This window comes from Cephus cinctus, unplaced genomic scaffold (assembly GCF_000341935.2).
Source record: "Cephus cinctus unplaced genomic scaffold, Ccin1 Ccin1_scaffold1004, whole genome shotgun sequence".
NCBI lineage: Eukaryota > Metazoa > Arthropoda > Insecta > Hymenoptera > Cephidae > Cephus > Cephus cinctus.
The window spans coordinates 99637-115837 of NW_014333547.1; the positions used below are offsets into that span (position 1 = coordinate 99637).

At 43.4% G+C, this 16201-nt stretch overlaps 1 protein-coding gene and 1 long non-coding RNA gene across 6 annotated transcripts in view; one reads left to right on the forward strand and one right to left on the reverse strand.

The window, feature by feature from the left end:
- The window catches only part of LOC107271624 (AN1-type zinc finger protein 6), a 16408-nt gene extending 584 nt beyond the window's left edge, over window positions 1-15824 (forward strand). The window contains exons 1-4 of one of the 4 annotated variants that reach the window (XM_025088852.1): window positions 9292-9434; window positions 10618-11086; window positions 12281-12449; window positions 12581-15824. In XM_025088852.1, the coding sequence (XP_024944620.1) occupies window positions 10802-11086; window positions 12281-12449; window positions 12581-12729 (603 nt within the window). In that variant the 5' untranslated portion in view covers window positions 9292-9434; window positions 10618-10801 and the 3' untranslated portion in view covers window positions 12730-15824. Of the gene's footprint in view, window positions 1-9291; window positions 9950-10617; window positions 11087-12280; window positions 12450-12580 lie in introns of those variants that run through there. The other 3 variants (XM_015747836.2, XM_015747835.2, XM_015747834.2) reach the window with 3 other exon arrangements.
- LOC107271627 lies at window positions 3435-9089 on the reverse strand. Of its 2 annotated transcripts, none has more exons than XR_001538707.2 (3): window positions 8030-9089; window positions 6858-7956; window positions 3435-6755 (listed from the first exon to the last, which is right to left on the reverse strand). It is a non-coding gene; the product is annotated as an uncharacterized LOC107271627 (long non-coding RNA). The 2 variants fall into 2 exon arrangements; XR_003060960.1 differs by having other exon boundaries at window positions 6858-7065; window positions 7257-9089.
- Window positions 15825-16201: the final 377 nt, after the last annotated feature.

Here is a 16201-nt window from a genome sequence, read left to right on the forward strand (position 1 = left end):
AAAAAAAAAAAAAAAAAAAGAAATGATCTGCAACCGATGACGACCCATCGATCTTTAACTCTCGACTCGTATAACCCCAGTGAAGCATTGAGAGAGATCTAGAAAGAAAGAGAGAGTGCTGAGAAAATATCCGCAATCGGCCAGGCTATCTAGTACGGCTAACAAAGAAGCGGCGCAATTTCGGCCTCAAGTTGCGTGTTCATGGACGACGTTTGCTGCTGCTGCTGTTTCTGCTGTCCTCTGTGCCCATGCGTGCCTGAGTGCGTGCGTGCGTGTCTATAAATGCGTGCGTGCGTGCGGTGCGGTCCTGTGTCAGTGCGACGCCAGTGCCGATCCGATCCAAGCGCGAATGCGCATTCGTACGCCACGCATTCACTCGCTCTCTTTCTTTCTATTCTTTCCTCTCTCCCTCCTCTGAATCTGTCTTTCTCTTTCTCTCGTATTATCCAGCCCTTCGATTCCTTGATCGACTCTCTCTCTCTCTCTCTCTCTCTCTCTCTCTCTCTCTCTCTCTCTATCTCTCTCCTTCTTCACTTGTTACGACTGGACGAACGCACAATGCGTTCACGTCTGCAACCGTGAGCGAACGCACAAACTTGCACGGAACGGTCTCTGCTTTCTCACGATCTAACGTGGAAAGGGACTGTGTCCAGCCATGGCGTCGAAAGTAAAAATGTGAGAAAAGCAGCGGCCTCCGATACGCTGCTGCTACGTAAGTAATTGCGTACTACGTGGTCGAAAACATCTCGGAGTCTAACTAGCAGCTATCCAAACAGCTAACTAGGATATCTAGCAAGTGAGCGGCCATGTTACACGACGTTTCTCGTTTTCAAGTGTACGATTTGAAGAATACCGCGACCACTAATCGCATCGCACACACTACACATAATCACATGCACGACGCGTGCCACACCTCTCTACTTTCTTTAAGATCTCTAACGCTGTGGAATTGACATTCGACAGTCAAAGTTTTAGTTATTTTCAAAATTACATATACGAACGTCGATGCACCAGTGAAGTTGGACTAGTTTTTACCGATGCTTGACGAAATTCATAAACGAAATCCCCTTTTATTTCGCATGAAATTCATTCGCCAAGCAGACAGCGAATCTTTGGGTTTGTTATCTTCTTCTTATCGTACGTCAACAGAAATATCGTTTTTAATATGAATTATTCAAGAATCGTTCGGGACTTTGTGTACTCTTGAAAATTAATGCTGTACGTAATTATCACGTAAACGTACATTTATTCTGTTTCTTTACTCCTGAGCTCAATTCAAAATTACGTTTTCACGCAATCTTTCCACATCATTGTAATTTCACAGATTCGATAAAATCACATATACTATCATTCTGTTATCTTGTTACTTGTCTTTTTCTAGTTTGATCCTATCGTTCAGCCCGGTCTTCTGCTCGTGTTTACTCAAAAACCTTGTTGCAACACTCGCTTCTTCCCCTTGCAGTATTTATCGTCTGCTACATATCCAATCTTTCAGAAGTAACGTTAAATTTGTCCTCAAGAGACTTTTTACTTCTCCCAGAGTCTATAATACGTTTTTACTTTGTGTCACAATGATTTTTTCCCCCTTTGTCACTCTGGCCATTTTCTCACCGTGTTTTGATGAGCGGTTTCGCTGCGCTTATCGCTATGATTTTCCTATACTGGATTCTTATCTACACTCACGTTTCCATTGTTGAATCCAAGTTTCTCGAATCCGCCTCCGTGCCATTTCGTAATTGCACCAGGCCTCGTACAATCGTCCAAGCGGAAACATTTGTAACATCGAACTCCTTAAGCTGGTCTCTTTCACTCTGAGAAAACTCGAGGCACCTGCCGACCTCACCCGGTACATAAGGAATAATGGCGGCATGCTTCTAATAACGTTATAAGGATATATTATACGACATGTGCGTGTAAAGCCTCATTATCGTTCTTACATCGCATACCGTATCTCTCGTATCAGCTGCGCCTTCGGTACCAGCCAGCCAGCAGCAATGACTTCCCAATCGTATTCTAAATAACTCCCAGTTACCTTCCTGCACACGCGTTTCGCAATTCGATAAGTGTCCTACGCAGGCGGATATAAAAAAAAAATGAAGCAACCGCGTCGCCTCGACAAGGTCGTTCGAAAAATCGAGCCTCTTCACCGCGTAGCGGCCTTTGTGTTATTAAGGTTGAACTCGGACCGGGTGTGAGTCGTTTGGTTCGACTTTGCCAAGGTCGAAAGTCTATACAACCTTGCGGCACTACCAGGAGCAAATATAGATATACGTACACGCGACGCGGACTAAGCACAGAGAGAAAGACGAAACTGGCGGACATCGACGTCCTCCTTGTGTCTCCTCCCTCTCTCCCTCCCTCTCTCTTTCTCTCTCGCACACACCAACGACTCCTTTTCCGCAATGGTACTTTTGGCATTGGAACGCTGCCGGGAACGTTTTTTTTTTTGTCGCGTCACCTACTGCTGTGACCTTTTTTCTTCTCCTTCTTTTATCTCCCTCCACCACCAGGACTACTTCCGTTTTGCAATTCATTTCTCTCTCCTACCGGTTCACTCGAAGATGAATAAACTGCTGCTGTCACAGTCTTCTAGACGCTCTCCAATAACCACCGAAGGTTTTCTCGTCGACCGACATATTTGTTTTCACTTTCGTTCCTACTGGCGCGCTCTTTATATAAATTCTTCATTCGAGTCGTCATGTTGTGTCGAGAGACCTCTTGCGTTCCATATTGTTATACGTTGGCAGTGCGATCGCTGACATTGTAGGTTAGGTTAGACGATTTTTCTGCGCTCCTGTTTTCTTTGTTTCTTAAATATCCCAGCGCCTTCTGTAGTAATCGTTTCGTGCCGTACCCGACGGGAGGGTATAACAAGAGCCCGGCACGTTGGAAAGCCAGGGTCTGGCCAATGTGTACAAATGGTGCGGTTTATTTTATTTCTATCGCCCGATTGGTTATCCGTTACGGAAGCGCCTTTAATGCGTATGCAGGAATCGAGAAATCTGACCTCGTCGACTATGTATTCCCGACACGTGGAAATGTACATTTGCATTGTCTTTCTACGTTATTTCTAAGTTGATCGCGCGACGGGTGCTATTATCGACTGAATAGATTTACAAATTCTTTGTGCCTTGTTTACGAGACGTCCTCTCAGGTGTTGCACTGAATTTTACTTGGAATATTGCTCCCTGCGTACGTCGGTCGACACTCGTAGTTTCTCTGAAAGTCAACGAATGAGTCTGCTCGATAGGAAGAACATTGTCATTGCCAAAATATACGTAGTGGTGCATCGCACAACGAGCGACGAACTGTCAATGAGTAAACGCAATGCCGTTCAGCTCGGCATCGTAAGTTCCTTCAAAAGTTTCGTCAGTTTGCTGCGAACTGTTATCGGAGCGCTATCTGTAAAAATATTCCCGTTATTAAAGGTAAATATTAATGCACGGCAACTTATGACAGTTGCAAGTATACAGTCCGGTTCACTTGAATCATCAGTCTGTGGATTTTCGTCATTGACTTCTGTCGCGATCGAAGTATTATTGAGAGTACTCGTCCTGTGTATTTGCTCTCGTATAAGACGTAGACACGTAGACGTAGGACAGCGATTGCTTCTTAAACAAATCGATAGCTAAATACTTGGAGAATATAGAGGGAAATCACCGTGGAAAAGAAATTTCGCGTGCACGCAGTGCCTCGCGTCGCATTTAGGTAAATTGGTTGAGAATACCGTTGGAGCAGTCGATCATGTTACTGCGCATGCGCGTCAACGCTATGGCTACTTCCCGCCAGTCCAGACGGCGTTTACATTCGTAACGTCTCCCCGACAAACTCCTGGAAATCTTGCAACGTTTTTCCGTCGTAGCTTCGCTTGAACTTTAGAACTTAGTATAGGAAACAAAAACCGAGGAGCCCCTGATATGTAATCGGGAAACGCGTGTGCGTCACTCTGCTCGCGTTGGCCGAGTCAATCGTCGAGGGACAGCAGCGTGACGAGACAAGAGTGAACGGAACGAGAAGAGAGGGAGATTCTTAACGCGAAGAGTGGGAAAGTCATACGCATATATTACCCGCACGTGGATCAGTCAGAAACTCTTGGTGCGTAGGGACAAAGGAATGGAGGAGGAAGAGTGAAGGTTTATTGTCGTTAAAAATTACGAGCGTATACCTTATTATCGATCAGCCATTGTTCTTGCTTTAACAATTTCACCGCCAGCCAATTTAATCCCGGCCGAATCTCTAGGGCGCATTGAAATTTTCGTAACTTGTTTTTATCCTCGCTTTCGTATATACGACAATATTTTTACTTATATTTTTCTAATTCTCATTCGGGATGACGGCCCTTTCAGGCTTACGACTCCATTTTCTTTGTACAATGGGATTCGTGTTATTCTAACGTTTCCATAACGTTGTCTTTAATTAATAGCGAGAGTGGCGGCGGAGGGAAGGTGAACCAGATATTTATTTTGTGCGCAATTAATACTGTTGCCAGTGTCAGTTGAAAATTTCGAGAGCTTTTTCATTGTTTATCGATTTTCCTACACGGCTCAAGTTCGACGCGAAGTTTTCTTACGATGATTCGTCATTGTCGATCGTACGGGATTCTTTTCGAATGTAATACGGGAGTATAATTGTTGCGTCTTACGGACAGGTCCCGACGCGCAGTGTTCCTTAATATAATTATTGTAACGATACGAGAAATCCCTATGTTCCGTTAATAACAACAGAAGCTGGACACGAGGCGTTTGTTATTTTCATCGTAAATCCGTCAGGCGCATTGGCAACGGTCGTACTGCGAAGAATTAGAAATAAAAGAGGAGACAACTCGCCCATTCACTTCGTCTTTTGGCTTCCTGTCAAAGTCACTATGCCACGTGTATTCGCGCATACTCTCTATACTCTCGTGAAGATTCGGCTTTATTCCTAGACGTAAAGAAGGTACTAGCGGACGGAACTAGATTGACTTTACTATAGTACGTGTACGTAGGCGCTCTGTCCGGTAGCTGGCGCTTATTAGAGATTCTTTAGCATGTAAATTTACTTGCTTAGCCAGTAGAGGGAGTACCTGGACGTTCCGAGAATTCCTAGTCGACAGTCGTACCAACCGATTTCGCATGATGAATATTCGACAATTTACTTATCACGAAAGTTCGTACCAGCCGGGAGGAACCCATAGGTTATGGGAAGATTGCGTGAGGGTGTTCAACTCGCACGGTTTGCCCATCGGTCTTTGTGGGAAAAATCGCAAAATCATTGTTTTCGCTGGAACTCGGGAATCTTGTGCAAGACAATCGTATTTGCTGTCGCGCAAGATTGCGACAGATGCGCAGCCGTCGGAAATCGGGTGCTGTTAATGCGACAGGAATACCGACGGTAAACAGAGACGGGTGGGCTCGAGGACCGAGTCAACGCTGTCGATTCTATTGTTGAGGTTTAAAAGACACAGTGACTGTCCAAATTTCTCTGGTTATTCCGACGACGGGGAAGTGCCGATGCACCCTTGCTGTAAACAAACCTGTATTTCGTTGTTTGCGAATTCGTATCTTGGATGCTTACCAAGTGTATCTTTAGAGGAAGGAGATTCATTCTGTGCAGTTGGTATTTCTTTATTGTGATATATCGGTTTTAGATCACTGCCTTCGAAGGGACCTTGGCCAGGCTTACCAACTTGCAGAGTAAAGGTTTAAGAACGTCGTACTGTGGCATACAATGCACTTTTGCTTGTTTATTATTTTTCAACCAGTCAACATGACTTGAGAATTTTTTCTGTGTATGGACACGTGTTCATTGACGTTTCAGACACGTGAAAATTTCTACGTCTCTCCAGAAGGACTTTGAAGCATGTTGTTACTCACGTCTGGGTGTCGTACGAAATCTGCCTCTTATCGTGATTCTCCGAGGGAAACTCGAGCTGGCGTTGGAACGGTCCAGGGGAGGTGAAAAAAATTAGGCCTAAAAGAGTTTTCAAGGATGTTTTTACTTCTGTAGAGAGATTGCGAGGATAAAGACAGAGTCGCCCTATATCCTTGCGCTATTTGTTTCTTCTACTGTGTTCGAGCCAGCAATTTGTCCTCCGTCTCTTCACTGCCAATTCTATTAGCCACGTGTTCCACGGTCAGTGTAGGGTTTCACCAGCGGTTGCTTAACCGTGCCCGTAATACAACCAGAGCGCCACGTCCCACATAAAGGGGACCGTGCCTTTTTCGAAGCCCCGGTACACCCTGATCGACGTTTAATTCTAGTCCTCCGCAGGAATCGATCTAGTAACGCTTTGGTAAGGTTGTTCTCTCGATCTCGTAAAAGTCCCTGTTAACGTTCCTGACTGACGTTACCGTGCTGTACAGTGTGGCGATCGAAATGCCTCTGTAGGGTCGAACGAAACTGTAGCGCACGTGGTCGCATGCAACGCCGTGCGTACACCTTGTCTCTCGCACGTGTACGCGTGCACATGGCGCGAGAGCGGGACAGAAGGCAGGCAGATGGAAAAGAATGGAGGTTATTGACCCTATGGGATTTATACGTCATTCCTTCCTTTTCCATTTTTTTTTTTTTCTTTTCACGTCGATTAGGTATACGACATGACGAAACTAAGCGGCCACGGAGGAGCGATGGCCAGTGTTTGTCTCGACGCGGAAGGAAAGGATTGCAGGAATGTTTTGAAAGATTCGAGTAAATCCGTCGTGACGATCGGTAGGCGCCTCTCATTGTCAGCCGAGTCAGCGGGCTGGGTTTTAAAGAGCGACGACTTACGAAGCTCACTGAAAGTTGAAATTTTAGATAAGGAGTCTGGCATTTACGAAAACAAAGGGGGACGTGAATTTTGACGAACGGGATGTTCGTATTTAAAAGTGCATAGTTACCTTAATACCGGTCTGTAATGTTTTATCTCGGCGGCGTCTCACGTACTCGCAGTTCCATTCGCATTAGTTGAGGGAATCCGTGAAGGAGAAGAGATTTTACCGTTAGCCCCGAGAATCAAGCTCGAAGGATGGAAGAAGGACTCGGCGTTTATTACATGGGCGTAAGCAAGCGTGGCGTCTCAGCATGAAGCCAACCCGGGATGGTCGCCTTTAGATATTATTTTTATGTCCGATCTCAATGATAAATTCACGAAACTCGCGTAATATTTTTGGAGATTTTTTTTTTTTTCGGAATCATGTCATGAAACTTTTAAAGGCATTTTAAAGCGTTAGCTGTGGCATTTTTAAGTGGCCCGGTCGGTAACCAAGATCTCGGCATACGCGGAGACACGCTCTTACCTAAGAATCACATTGGCACGACTCGTGTAAAGGAACCTTTAAGCGCGTGATGCGAGGATTGGCCCGTGTGAAGTCTTCTCGACTATTGGGAGCTACGAGTGCGCGCACTACGATGCCGACGCCTGCGCTCATCGTGCGATGCCACCACCACCTCCGTGGCAGCTCCTTTCCACGGCAGCCCGTGTTCATCCGCCGTATCGTTCGTTGGATCCGCTTTAATTTTCGATCTCTCCCTGCTGGCCCTCTTATTTCCTTTCTCTGACGCACCCTCTGTCGGCACTCTTTCTATCTCTACGAGGAGCGAAGGAACGAGAGAGCGAGATAAACAGGACCGTCAGACACGTTCCTAAGGATGCACAGGTAGCGTTCGTTCCTACCGGAGAGGCAGTGGGCAAACATCCCAGATACGTAAACGTTTGGTCAATGGGACGTTGATGCAGATAGGTAGACCAAGTGTCGACCCAGGCGTTTCTCGTCTCTTTAAGAACCAGCTGCGTTCGCGCCAACTCGCCCTTCGAAACGACCTTGTCAGCCTCGGTGTCTCGTAACAAGATTCCACGGATAAAACTGGAGTCGGGCTTTGCATCGTGATTGATTTATTCTTCATCCCTTCATGATCAGCCACGTTCCATTTTTATTTCAGGCTTCTTTTTCCGCTATTTCACATTATTTGTGCTGTTACGACGGTGTCTCTCATTTTCTGTAATATTAAATGAAAATTCAATGACGTCAACGCAGCAGTATATGTAGACTGGGTTATCTTTTGTAGAGACCTTGACGGACATTTGCCAATGTAATGCCGTTACTAGATATTCTGGGCCAATCGTTCCTCGGATAGACAAAGATTGCATTAGGCTCTGGCATATTGCATATGCCAGAACTATAGAAACGTGTTATATATACCATACGTCATCAGTGTACCGACCGTGCAAGACAGTTTATTGGATTTCATTTTTGGATGGCTTTTGCTTCAAATCGAGCAGTATATATGTTCTCGGTAGACTACTAAGTAACTAAGAGACAAAAAAAATAAAGAAGTGGAATAAAATCAAGTATAAACTTATTGAACAATGGCTTTGTGACGTGTCAAGAATGACGCAGCAAATTTACAGTCAGAAGCTTGCAGATCAGTCAACTTGTTCTTATTTAAATTTCATACGAGCATATCACTGACATAAAGTAAGTAGGGACTGCTCGGCAAAGAGCTTGTCGAAAACAGTGTTCACATAATTATTCCACTAAAGTGCGCACTGTATTACCACACTGTAGCCTTCGTCAGACAACTGTAATGCACTATGAATTATATTTCGTACTCCTGTTAGATAGACCCTTGAGCCGCTTTTTGAACTTTCTTGAATGACCTCATTTTCTCGGGTCACGAGATCATGTGGTGCATCATACGCGCGACAAGAAGCGAAGTAGAATTCGAGAGAGCGATTATTATCGATCATGTGTCTCTCGCAATTGGGCCGCTAGTCTTTTAAAGTTCGAGCAGCGCGTTTCCCTTGGTTAAAGTACTTGCCGCAAAGTTCCAACGCGTGAGACATGGAGCTCGATGCGCGCGCATCGTACCTTTTAAACAGAACAGTGGCGCCATCTCTGCCACGATCGTATTATCTAAGCTTCAGAGCGCAGAACACTTTCAGCGTCGCTACCCGTAATCAGTAGCGGCACACTCTCGAGACGCCCCAAGTTTCACCAAGCTGAATGCGAGAATATTACTTTTAACACGAAGAAACAGCAGCTGCGACCGTGTCCACGAACAATATTCTGATTCTTTAACGCGTTCGGCTGACCTCACCGTGATCGCAGAGATTTGACCGCACGTCTGCATCAGGAAGCTCGAGAATTTCTCTATTATACACACGGTCCTGAGCGGGAGGGGTCAGCTGCGAGTCAGCAGTGCTCATTAATGCAGCGCCGTCGCTGCCACGGCCGTCCTTGTAGTCATCGCCTTCGTCGTCAGTGGTACCCCTTATGTTACGACTTCCTCTCCCATTTCTCTCGTTCTCTTTCTTTCTCTCTCCCCACTCAATCTGCGTATCCTATGCGCCCCCTCAATTCCTACGGCACTGGTCTGCTTGGGCACTCGAGTTCTTCGCTCCCAATTCCATCTGGCAGTGGCGACGGCCACCGGTACCGTAGAGCAAGGAGGGTCTTGGCAAGTTCACGTTTTCGGTAAAGGATTTGGCTCGTGAAGTGCGTGCGTGTACCAAGAAGAAGTTAGTAGAGTCGTGAGGTACACGGAGCTGCTGTGTTCCGTGGGCGTGAAAGATTGTGAGCACGGGTTCCGCTGTCGCTCGGACCGAGCTTCGTGTGTGTGCCGCTTCGCCAATCGCCATCATGAAAACATTCGCCCGTCGTGTCGTTATCGTTCCTCCTCCGTCCTTGTAGGTTCCTCGGATTGAAGTAATATCGAACGCTCGTATGCGAAGCTAACAGTGTGCCAGAATTATATTATTTTCGTGGTATTCTCGTGCAAAACGATTGATATCGTGCATTTTTGGGCGCCTCGGGGATACTCTGGCGATAATACGCAGAATAGAAACGTAGTTACGCGCGGACGATTACGCGAACGAACCTGTCGTGCACGGTGTTCGCCACCGCGACACAAGAGCCTACGTAAATGCTTCTGAGGCACACTTACTCCATGTCGTGCATTTGTTGCAATACGATTGCGTGCTGCCAAGTGAGTGAGTTTTGCATCGTGTTTTTAACCAGAGAGCACTACACCCTAGACCCTTATGTTCTCTAGGATTTATAATCTGCACCCTGTTTCTCCAACCTCGACATAGTGTTAGTGCGTGGGTGGGTGTATGTGTACGTTTTCTAGGTGTGCGCACCTTCGTTTTACGGGAGCCTCTGCAATGCTTGTGAAAAATCGAGAGTGGACTTTACCACCTTTCTTTGCCTTTCGCCATCTCGGTTTCTTAATTCAATGCGATTTTTATCTGGAATTTTACCTGTTGGCATCTGTACTTCATTCTACTGTTGCACGATGTAATTCATCGAGCGATACGATGAATTAATTCATTTTTAAGATGATGACCATTATCACGCTAATTCGATTGCCTAACGTTCGTTCTACGTCATGCAATGATTCATCATTACTCTACAGTTGAAAGAAATATTCCTTTTTTCTCTTCTTATCATAATCGCTTTTCTACTTATATTGATTCAGATGGTTATGAGTATTAAAATGTAAATTACTCTTCGACAGAGAAATTCTATGACTAGGATATGTGACAGTATTTTTAAGTATTTTTATAAAGAGAACCTTGCGAAAGATAGAATGGCTTGATCTTTGTTAGTGATATTTTCTAAATAACAGTGAAGTTAACTTATTTATGTATTTCTTCAGGTGAATCGTTGGTGACAGCTGGTTGTGGAGAAGCGATTGGAACTAGGACCATCGCACAAGACAACTGGTCAGCCATCACCGAGCTGACTACAGTTTATCACTGTTTCTCCAAGCAGCAAGCGCTAATAGGATATTCAAATAAGTCTGTTCGATCAAGGAGGATCGATCCAGAGAGACGAGAGTAATGGAACGCGAGTCAAACCCCATGCAAGCATTGTGCCGCAGTGGCTGTGGATTTTATGGCTCGCCAGCCACGGATGGCCTTTGCTCCCTCTGCTACAAGGAGAACCTCAAGAAAAAGCAACAACCCCCTGTCTCGACCACGACTGTACCGGCCTCGCAGACCGTCTCTGGTAACGCTGGCACGTTGCAAAGCGGTTTTGGCAGTCCTGCCTCCACAGGGCACACTGCCCAACCCACCATTCCTACCATACCTCAGCCCACAACGGATTTGCCCAGTCCCAAGGAGGTAAATTTATAAATCTCTTAATTCAAGCATTAGCATCCTTACAGAAAATATCAATCTTCCTTATTTTGCATAAATCCACATAGAGAATTTGCACAGTAGAATTTCATGATAGAAATCTTTAGGAACTTAGAAGACAGATTACACTCTACTCATGTCATGTACATGTCTCTGTATGTATATAGTATTGTTGTCATGGCAACCTAAAGAAACATTTTTGGCTACAACAAATTTTAGTGGATTATGGCCTCTGGGCTTGGTGCCTCATCCAATGGTGACCCAGTGCAGAACCCAGTAATTCTTTTCTATCGCTTAAGTTCCGGTACGGTCAAAATCACACATCAATTCGCGATTTCAATAGTGACAATAATATCGTTTGATAAATCCATTCGTTCAGTCTGCAAACTCTTAAAAGTAACCTAATTTTACACACGATGTATTAAATTTAATAATTTCTCTATATACTCAAAGAAACCAACAAGTGGTGATGACCTAATTTAAATCATTCATTAATTATTCAAAAATTGATATTCAAAGTTAAATTTTAAAGCGTGGTGTGTGATATTGTGATTTTTTAAAATAAATTGATCACTGACAGTTCTTTAGATTTCTATATTGTACAAAATTATCGGATATCAGTTTTCAATTTAATTACCGTCGATATAGTTGTTTAATATATAAATAATCAATGCTTTTTTTGTATACAACTTTTTTCTCACCTTTATTTGCATATCAACGCAGAACAATAATACCCAATGACATCACATGTTCCCACTTTTTAGATTAACCAAAATATACTTTATTACTAACAGATATTGTACGAAACATTATTCAGAAATCTAATTCAACTTCCATATAATATTGATTCAATTAAAATATGTCGAGAAAAATGCGAGAATCCGTATTTCGTTGAAAAATCTTATACTTAAAATTTTATTAAAAATACTCAACATCCATTGAAATTCATACAAAAGTTTTACGTCATTCTAATCCAGATAGTAAACTCTCTTATGCATAGTCGTGTCAGCAACTGCCAGGTACGTTCATCCATCATTCATCCATCCCCGTGACTGGTCTATTATGCAAATACTCACTTAACAACGAGAAGTCAATAGATTTTTGCGAAATGCGTCTCCTCTTCTGACTTGTAAATGTAATATTCACATTAAAATTGATTGATCCTAATTTCATAATCAGGTAAGCAGAGACGAACAGGAAGGTGAGGCAGGGGTCAGCAGTGGGGCGGCAGAAGGTTCGGTCAGTAGTGGCGATGCAGATGACTGCTTCGATGGCAAGGAAACAGATAAAGAGTCCAAAAAGAAGAAAAATCGTTGTGCAGTTTGTCGCAAGAAAGTGGGTTTGACCGGTAAGTGATTAAATGATTATGATAACGTTCAGAAAATGTTTCGCTGTTCAGGGCAATCATGATATTCTTCTTGATCGACAATCAGTATTGGTGTTATCACCTGATCGACAACTTGTGTATTTTCATTTCAGGATTCGAGTGTCGTTGTGGAGGACTGTTCTGCTCTGTGCACCGGTACAGTGACAAGCACGACTGCAAGTTTGATTACAGAGAAATGGGCGCCCAAGAGATTCGGCGCAACAATCCAGTTGTTGTTGGTGAAAAAGTGCAAAAAATTTGAACTATTTAGTGTGTAGTCGTTGGGAAAATGGTTATATAACTATATAAACAAACAAAATATAAAACACGGAGAAAACGAGATAAATTATCTGGCAGCTGATTGCACATCGGGGAATGAAACGAATGATCGAAAGATTATTGCGCTACGGGAGGGAACGAATGAGAACGCGGGAAAAAGCGAAATGAGAGAAAGTCAAATGTGCGTGAAAGAGTATGCAAGGGGAATGCTAGAAGATAATGGAATGACTGACGCAGAGAAAACGAGGGAATGAATTGAGCGGGGTGTATGAGGCAAAAAGAGAGAATGAGAAAGAATGACTGTGAACGAGAGAGAGGTTTGAGTGAGAAAAGTAAGAATCCAAAAGTGTGATTTAGATGGGAGAGAAAGAGATGAATGAATGCGTAGATGAATGATTAAAAAAATTGGATGCCAGTGCCATGTCAGATTGTCATCTAGTGAGAGTTTTAAATGAGAAAAAAAAATCTGGTTACTAACTGCTGCCAGCTTACTACTACTATTACCTATTATTATCTTTATAATTATTACGATTTATTATGATTATTATTATTATTATTATTATTCTATATTACGTTTATTAATTTACTTAAACGCAAAATTCGCGAATGAAAGAAGAAAAAAAAAACGTTTGTATTTAAGTAGACGCGGAATTCCTGGTGCAGTCAGTCAGTCCCAAATATCTTGGCGAGCGAGTCGATCCACCCAGCTAGAAAAATTTAACACAGATGTTTTTGTTTCTATATCGAAGAAGAAGAAAAAAAAAAAGGAATGTTGTTTATACGACGACTGACATTGATGGGTGATCACAATTCTAGGTTAACGATTAGTCTAATAATTATTAAGTATATTAGCCGATTGATTCATAAATAATGCAATGAAGTATAAGTAGTACTGTGTGTTTATGTCCAATCTCACGAGAATATAACGAGCATTATTACTCATTAAATACTGTTTGAATTTATGTTTTCGAATCATTATTCACGCTTTGTTAGCAGTACTTGTAAGGGACGACCCGCTCTCTGACGAGTGCGTGCGGAATAGGCACGCGATTCTTATTCCTCGATATTGCCGACGAGTTTCCCCAGGGATCGAGTGACGTTCCCGATCCGATCGTCCGAGAGAATCGCTTCTCGTTGTCATTTTCGCGGTTCCAATAATGCCCTGCATTATCCTCGAGCCACGGCCATCGCACCTGTCACCTTCAGGCTCCTTATTCCATTTTACTCTACGCTCCTAACTTTTACTCGCCTTCCTGTCTCCTGACGTTACTCCTGCGTTACCTTACATTTACTTTATGTTATGTTATATTACGTTACCTTATATGTCTTGCGTTTCTTTTCTCGTTTTGCGATTGTCGCGCGACATTTATATAGAAAAGGCTTTGAGGCTGTAATGCTATAACCGCAACGAGCGAATGCTAAGAGTAAGGAAAGACGACGGTCCATTGTAAAACGTACGAATGGAATGCCGAAGAGTACGAGTATAGTATATATTCGCGTTAATAATACTTTCGCAAGCATTATTATAAAAAATAAAAAAATAAAATAAAATAAAAAATAGGAAAAAGTATCCTGACATAACGGCGATACGGTATCACGATATACACTTCGTCAATAGTCTCGACACGATTCCTCCTCGTTTGTTCCCTATTGCTCTGGACGCTACTGCCTTGGATCGCGTTGTGCTTTCCTCTAGCCTCGAGCGTATCCGATTCTTCCTGACTGCTATGCGCGTTGGTTCTATTTCTTTCTTGGGGGGGGAGGAAAAAAAGAGCGTCTCTGTAAAACCAACCAGCAATAGCAGAATCCAAAGGAACAGAACGAATTGACAAAGCCGTACGCGAGTTCACGAGAAATAAGCCAAAGTGCAAAAGCAAAGTTTAGTAATGAGATATTGAGCGACAAAGCGCGCCGAATTCTTCATCGCGCTGCCATGTATATCTTTCCTTTCCTATTTAACTGCGGCTACGTATTTGCCCGAACGGACAAGAACGACTCTCTCGTTCGAATTGTCAAACTCCGAAGTTACCTCGACACGCACTGTACTTTCTGGTATTTAATATTTTTCTCGTGACTTCGTAGCGGATCTCGCGCCGTCGAAAGCGTTTCCGACGACATTGTCCTTGCAACAAACGAACGTCTCGCGAACGATCTCGTGTGCCACGCTTAAGGCATCCGTACGAGAAGTCGATGCGATTCAACGTATCGTCCCCCATTTCGTTTTAAAAAAATGTACGATCGACACGTGTCATCCTGTAAATCGTTATCGCACGTTAAAGAGACAGTACTATTGTTACGATTGAAAATCCCTGAAGTACGTTCCTCTACAGTGCAATGTAACGTCGTATTCGGGTGTGGCCCCTGGCGCCTCTGTCTTGAAGACGAGGTAGCTCTGCGACGCTTTTCTCTCTTTATTTTTCTCTCTTGTTTGAGATATAACAGAACGTTCTTGTGCATCGTCGATTTATGGGATGACGACGTGTGCCACGCCCATAGACAATACACGACGAGCACACGTAGCGCTCGTTGAAGTGAATGTCGTCGTAGCCATCGTCATCGTCGAGAGATACGTCGACGAGAGGGTTGATACTGTATCCGCCCTCGATTCGATCATGCGAAAGGACTTTGCCGACGCGAGGATAAAAAAAAAAAGAACACGCACAGCAGTTTTCAGTAATGTCGACACGGAAAGGTTGCCTTCTGGCATTCATCCTATTTTAGGCATAGCATATTTTTCTAACGTATATCGCAATATCGGATTAATCTTGCCTAGCGAGAGCGACCGAGTGGGAGAGGAGAGCAAGAGAGAGAGAATTTGAGTGAGTGTGAGAATGGAAAAGGGAGAGAGAGAGAGAGAGAGAGAGAGATAAATGGTGGCATGTGTGAGGATATGAACGTGTGCTCTGTAAGTGGGTGGTGCAAGGTAGAATGTGTGAATGGAAGAGAAAGAGAAATTTAAGGAAAATTGCAAGAAGAATCAGAGAGAATAAAAAGGGGAGACGATACATTGAAAAAAAAAAAAAAAAAATGAGACCCACACGGATTATCAGCGACGTTTGTATTCGGCTGACTACATAAGGACGTAACGATGCTTGTAATTATTAAAATTGATATTAGTACGGTTAAGCGATTAAAAGTAACATCAACTTTAATATATTATATGATTACGATTACTATCCTTCGCAATGCTTTAGACCTTAGGTTCATCTAGGTAAACGGATTTAGCGTATTTACACGAACCACTTCCTTCTGCCATTGAATATCCTGATCCATGTCGTTTCCTCTATTTTCCTCTCCGCCCCAAAGACCTTCTAACACAGTTCTCGAACATTTATATAATTATAGTGGACTATATTTATGTATATTTAAAAACAAAAATATATATAAATTCATCACCCTACAAATATGTGGCGACCTTCTTGTTGCCCTTGTCGTTAGGATTTTGTTGGGAGAGA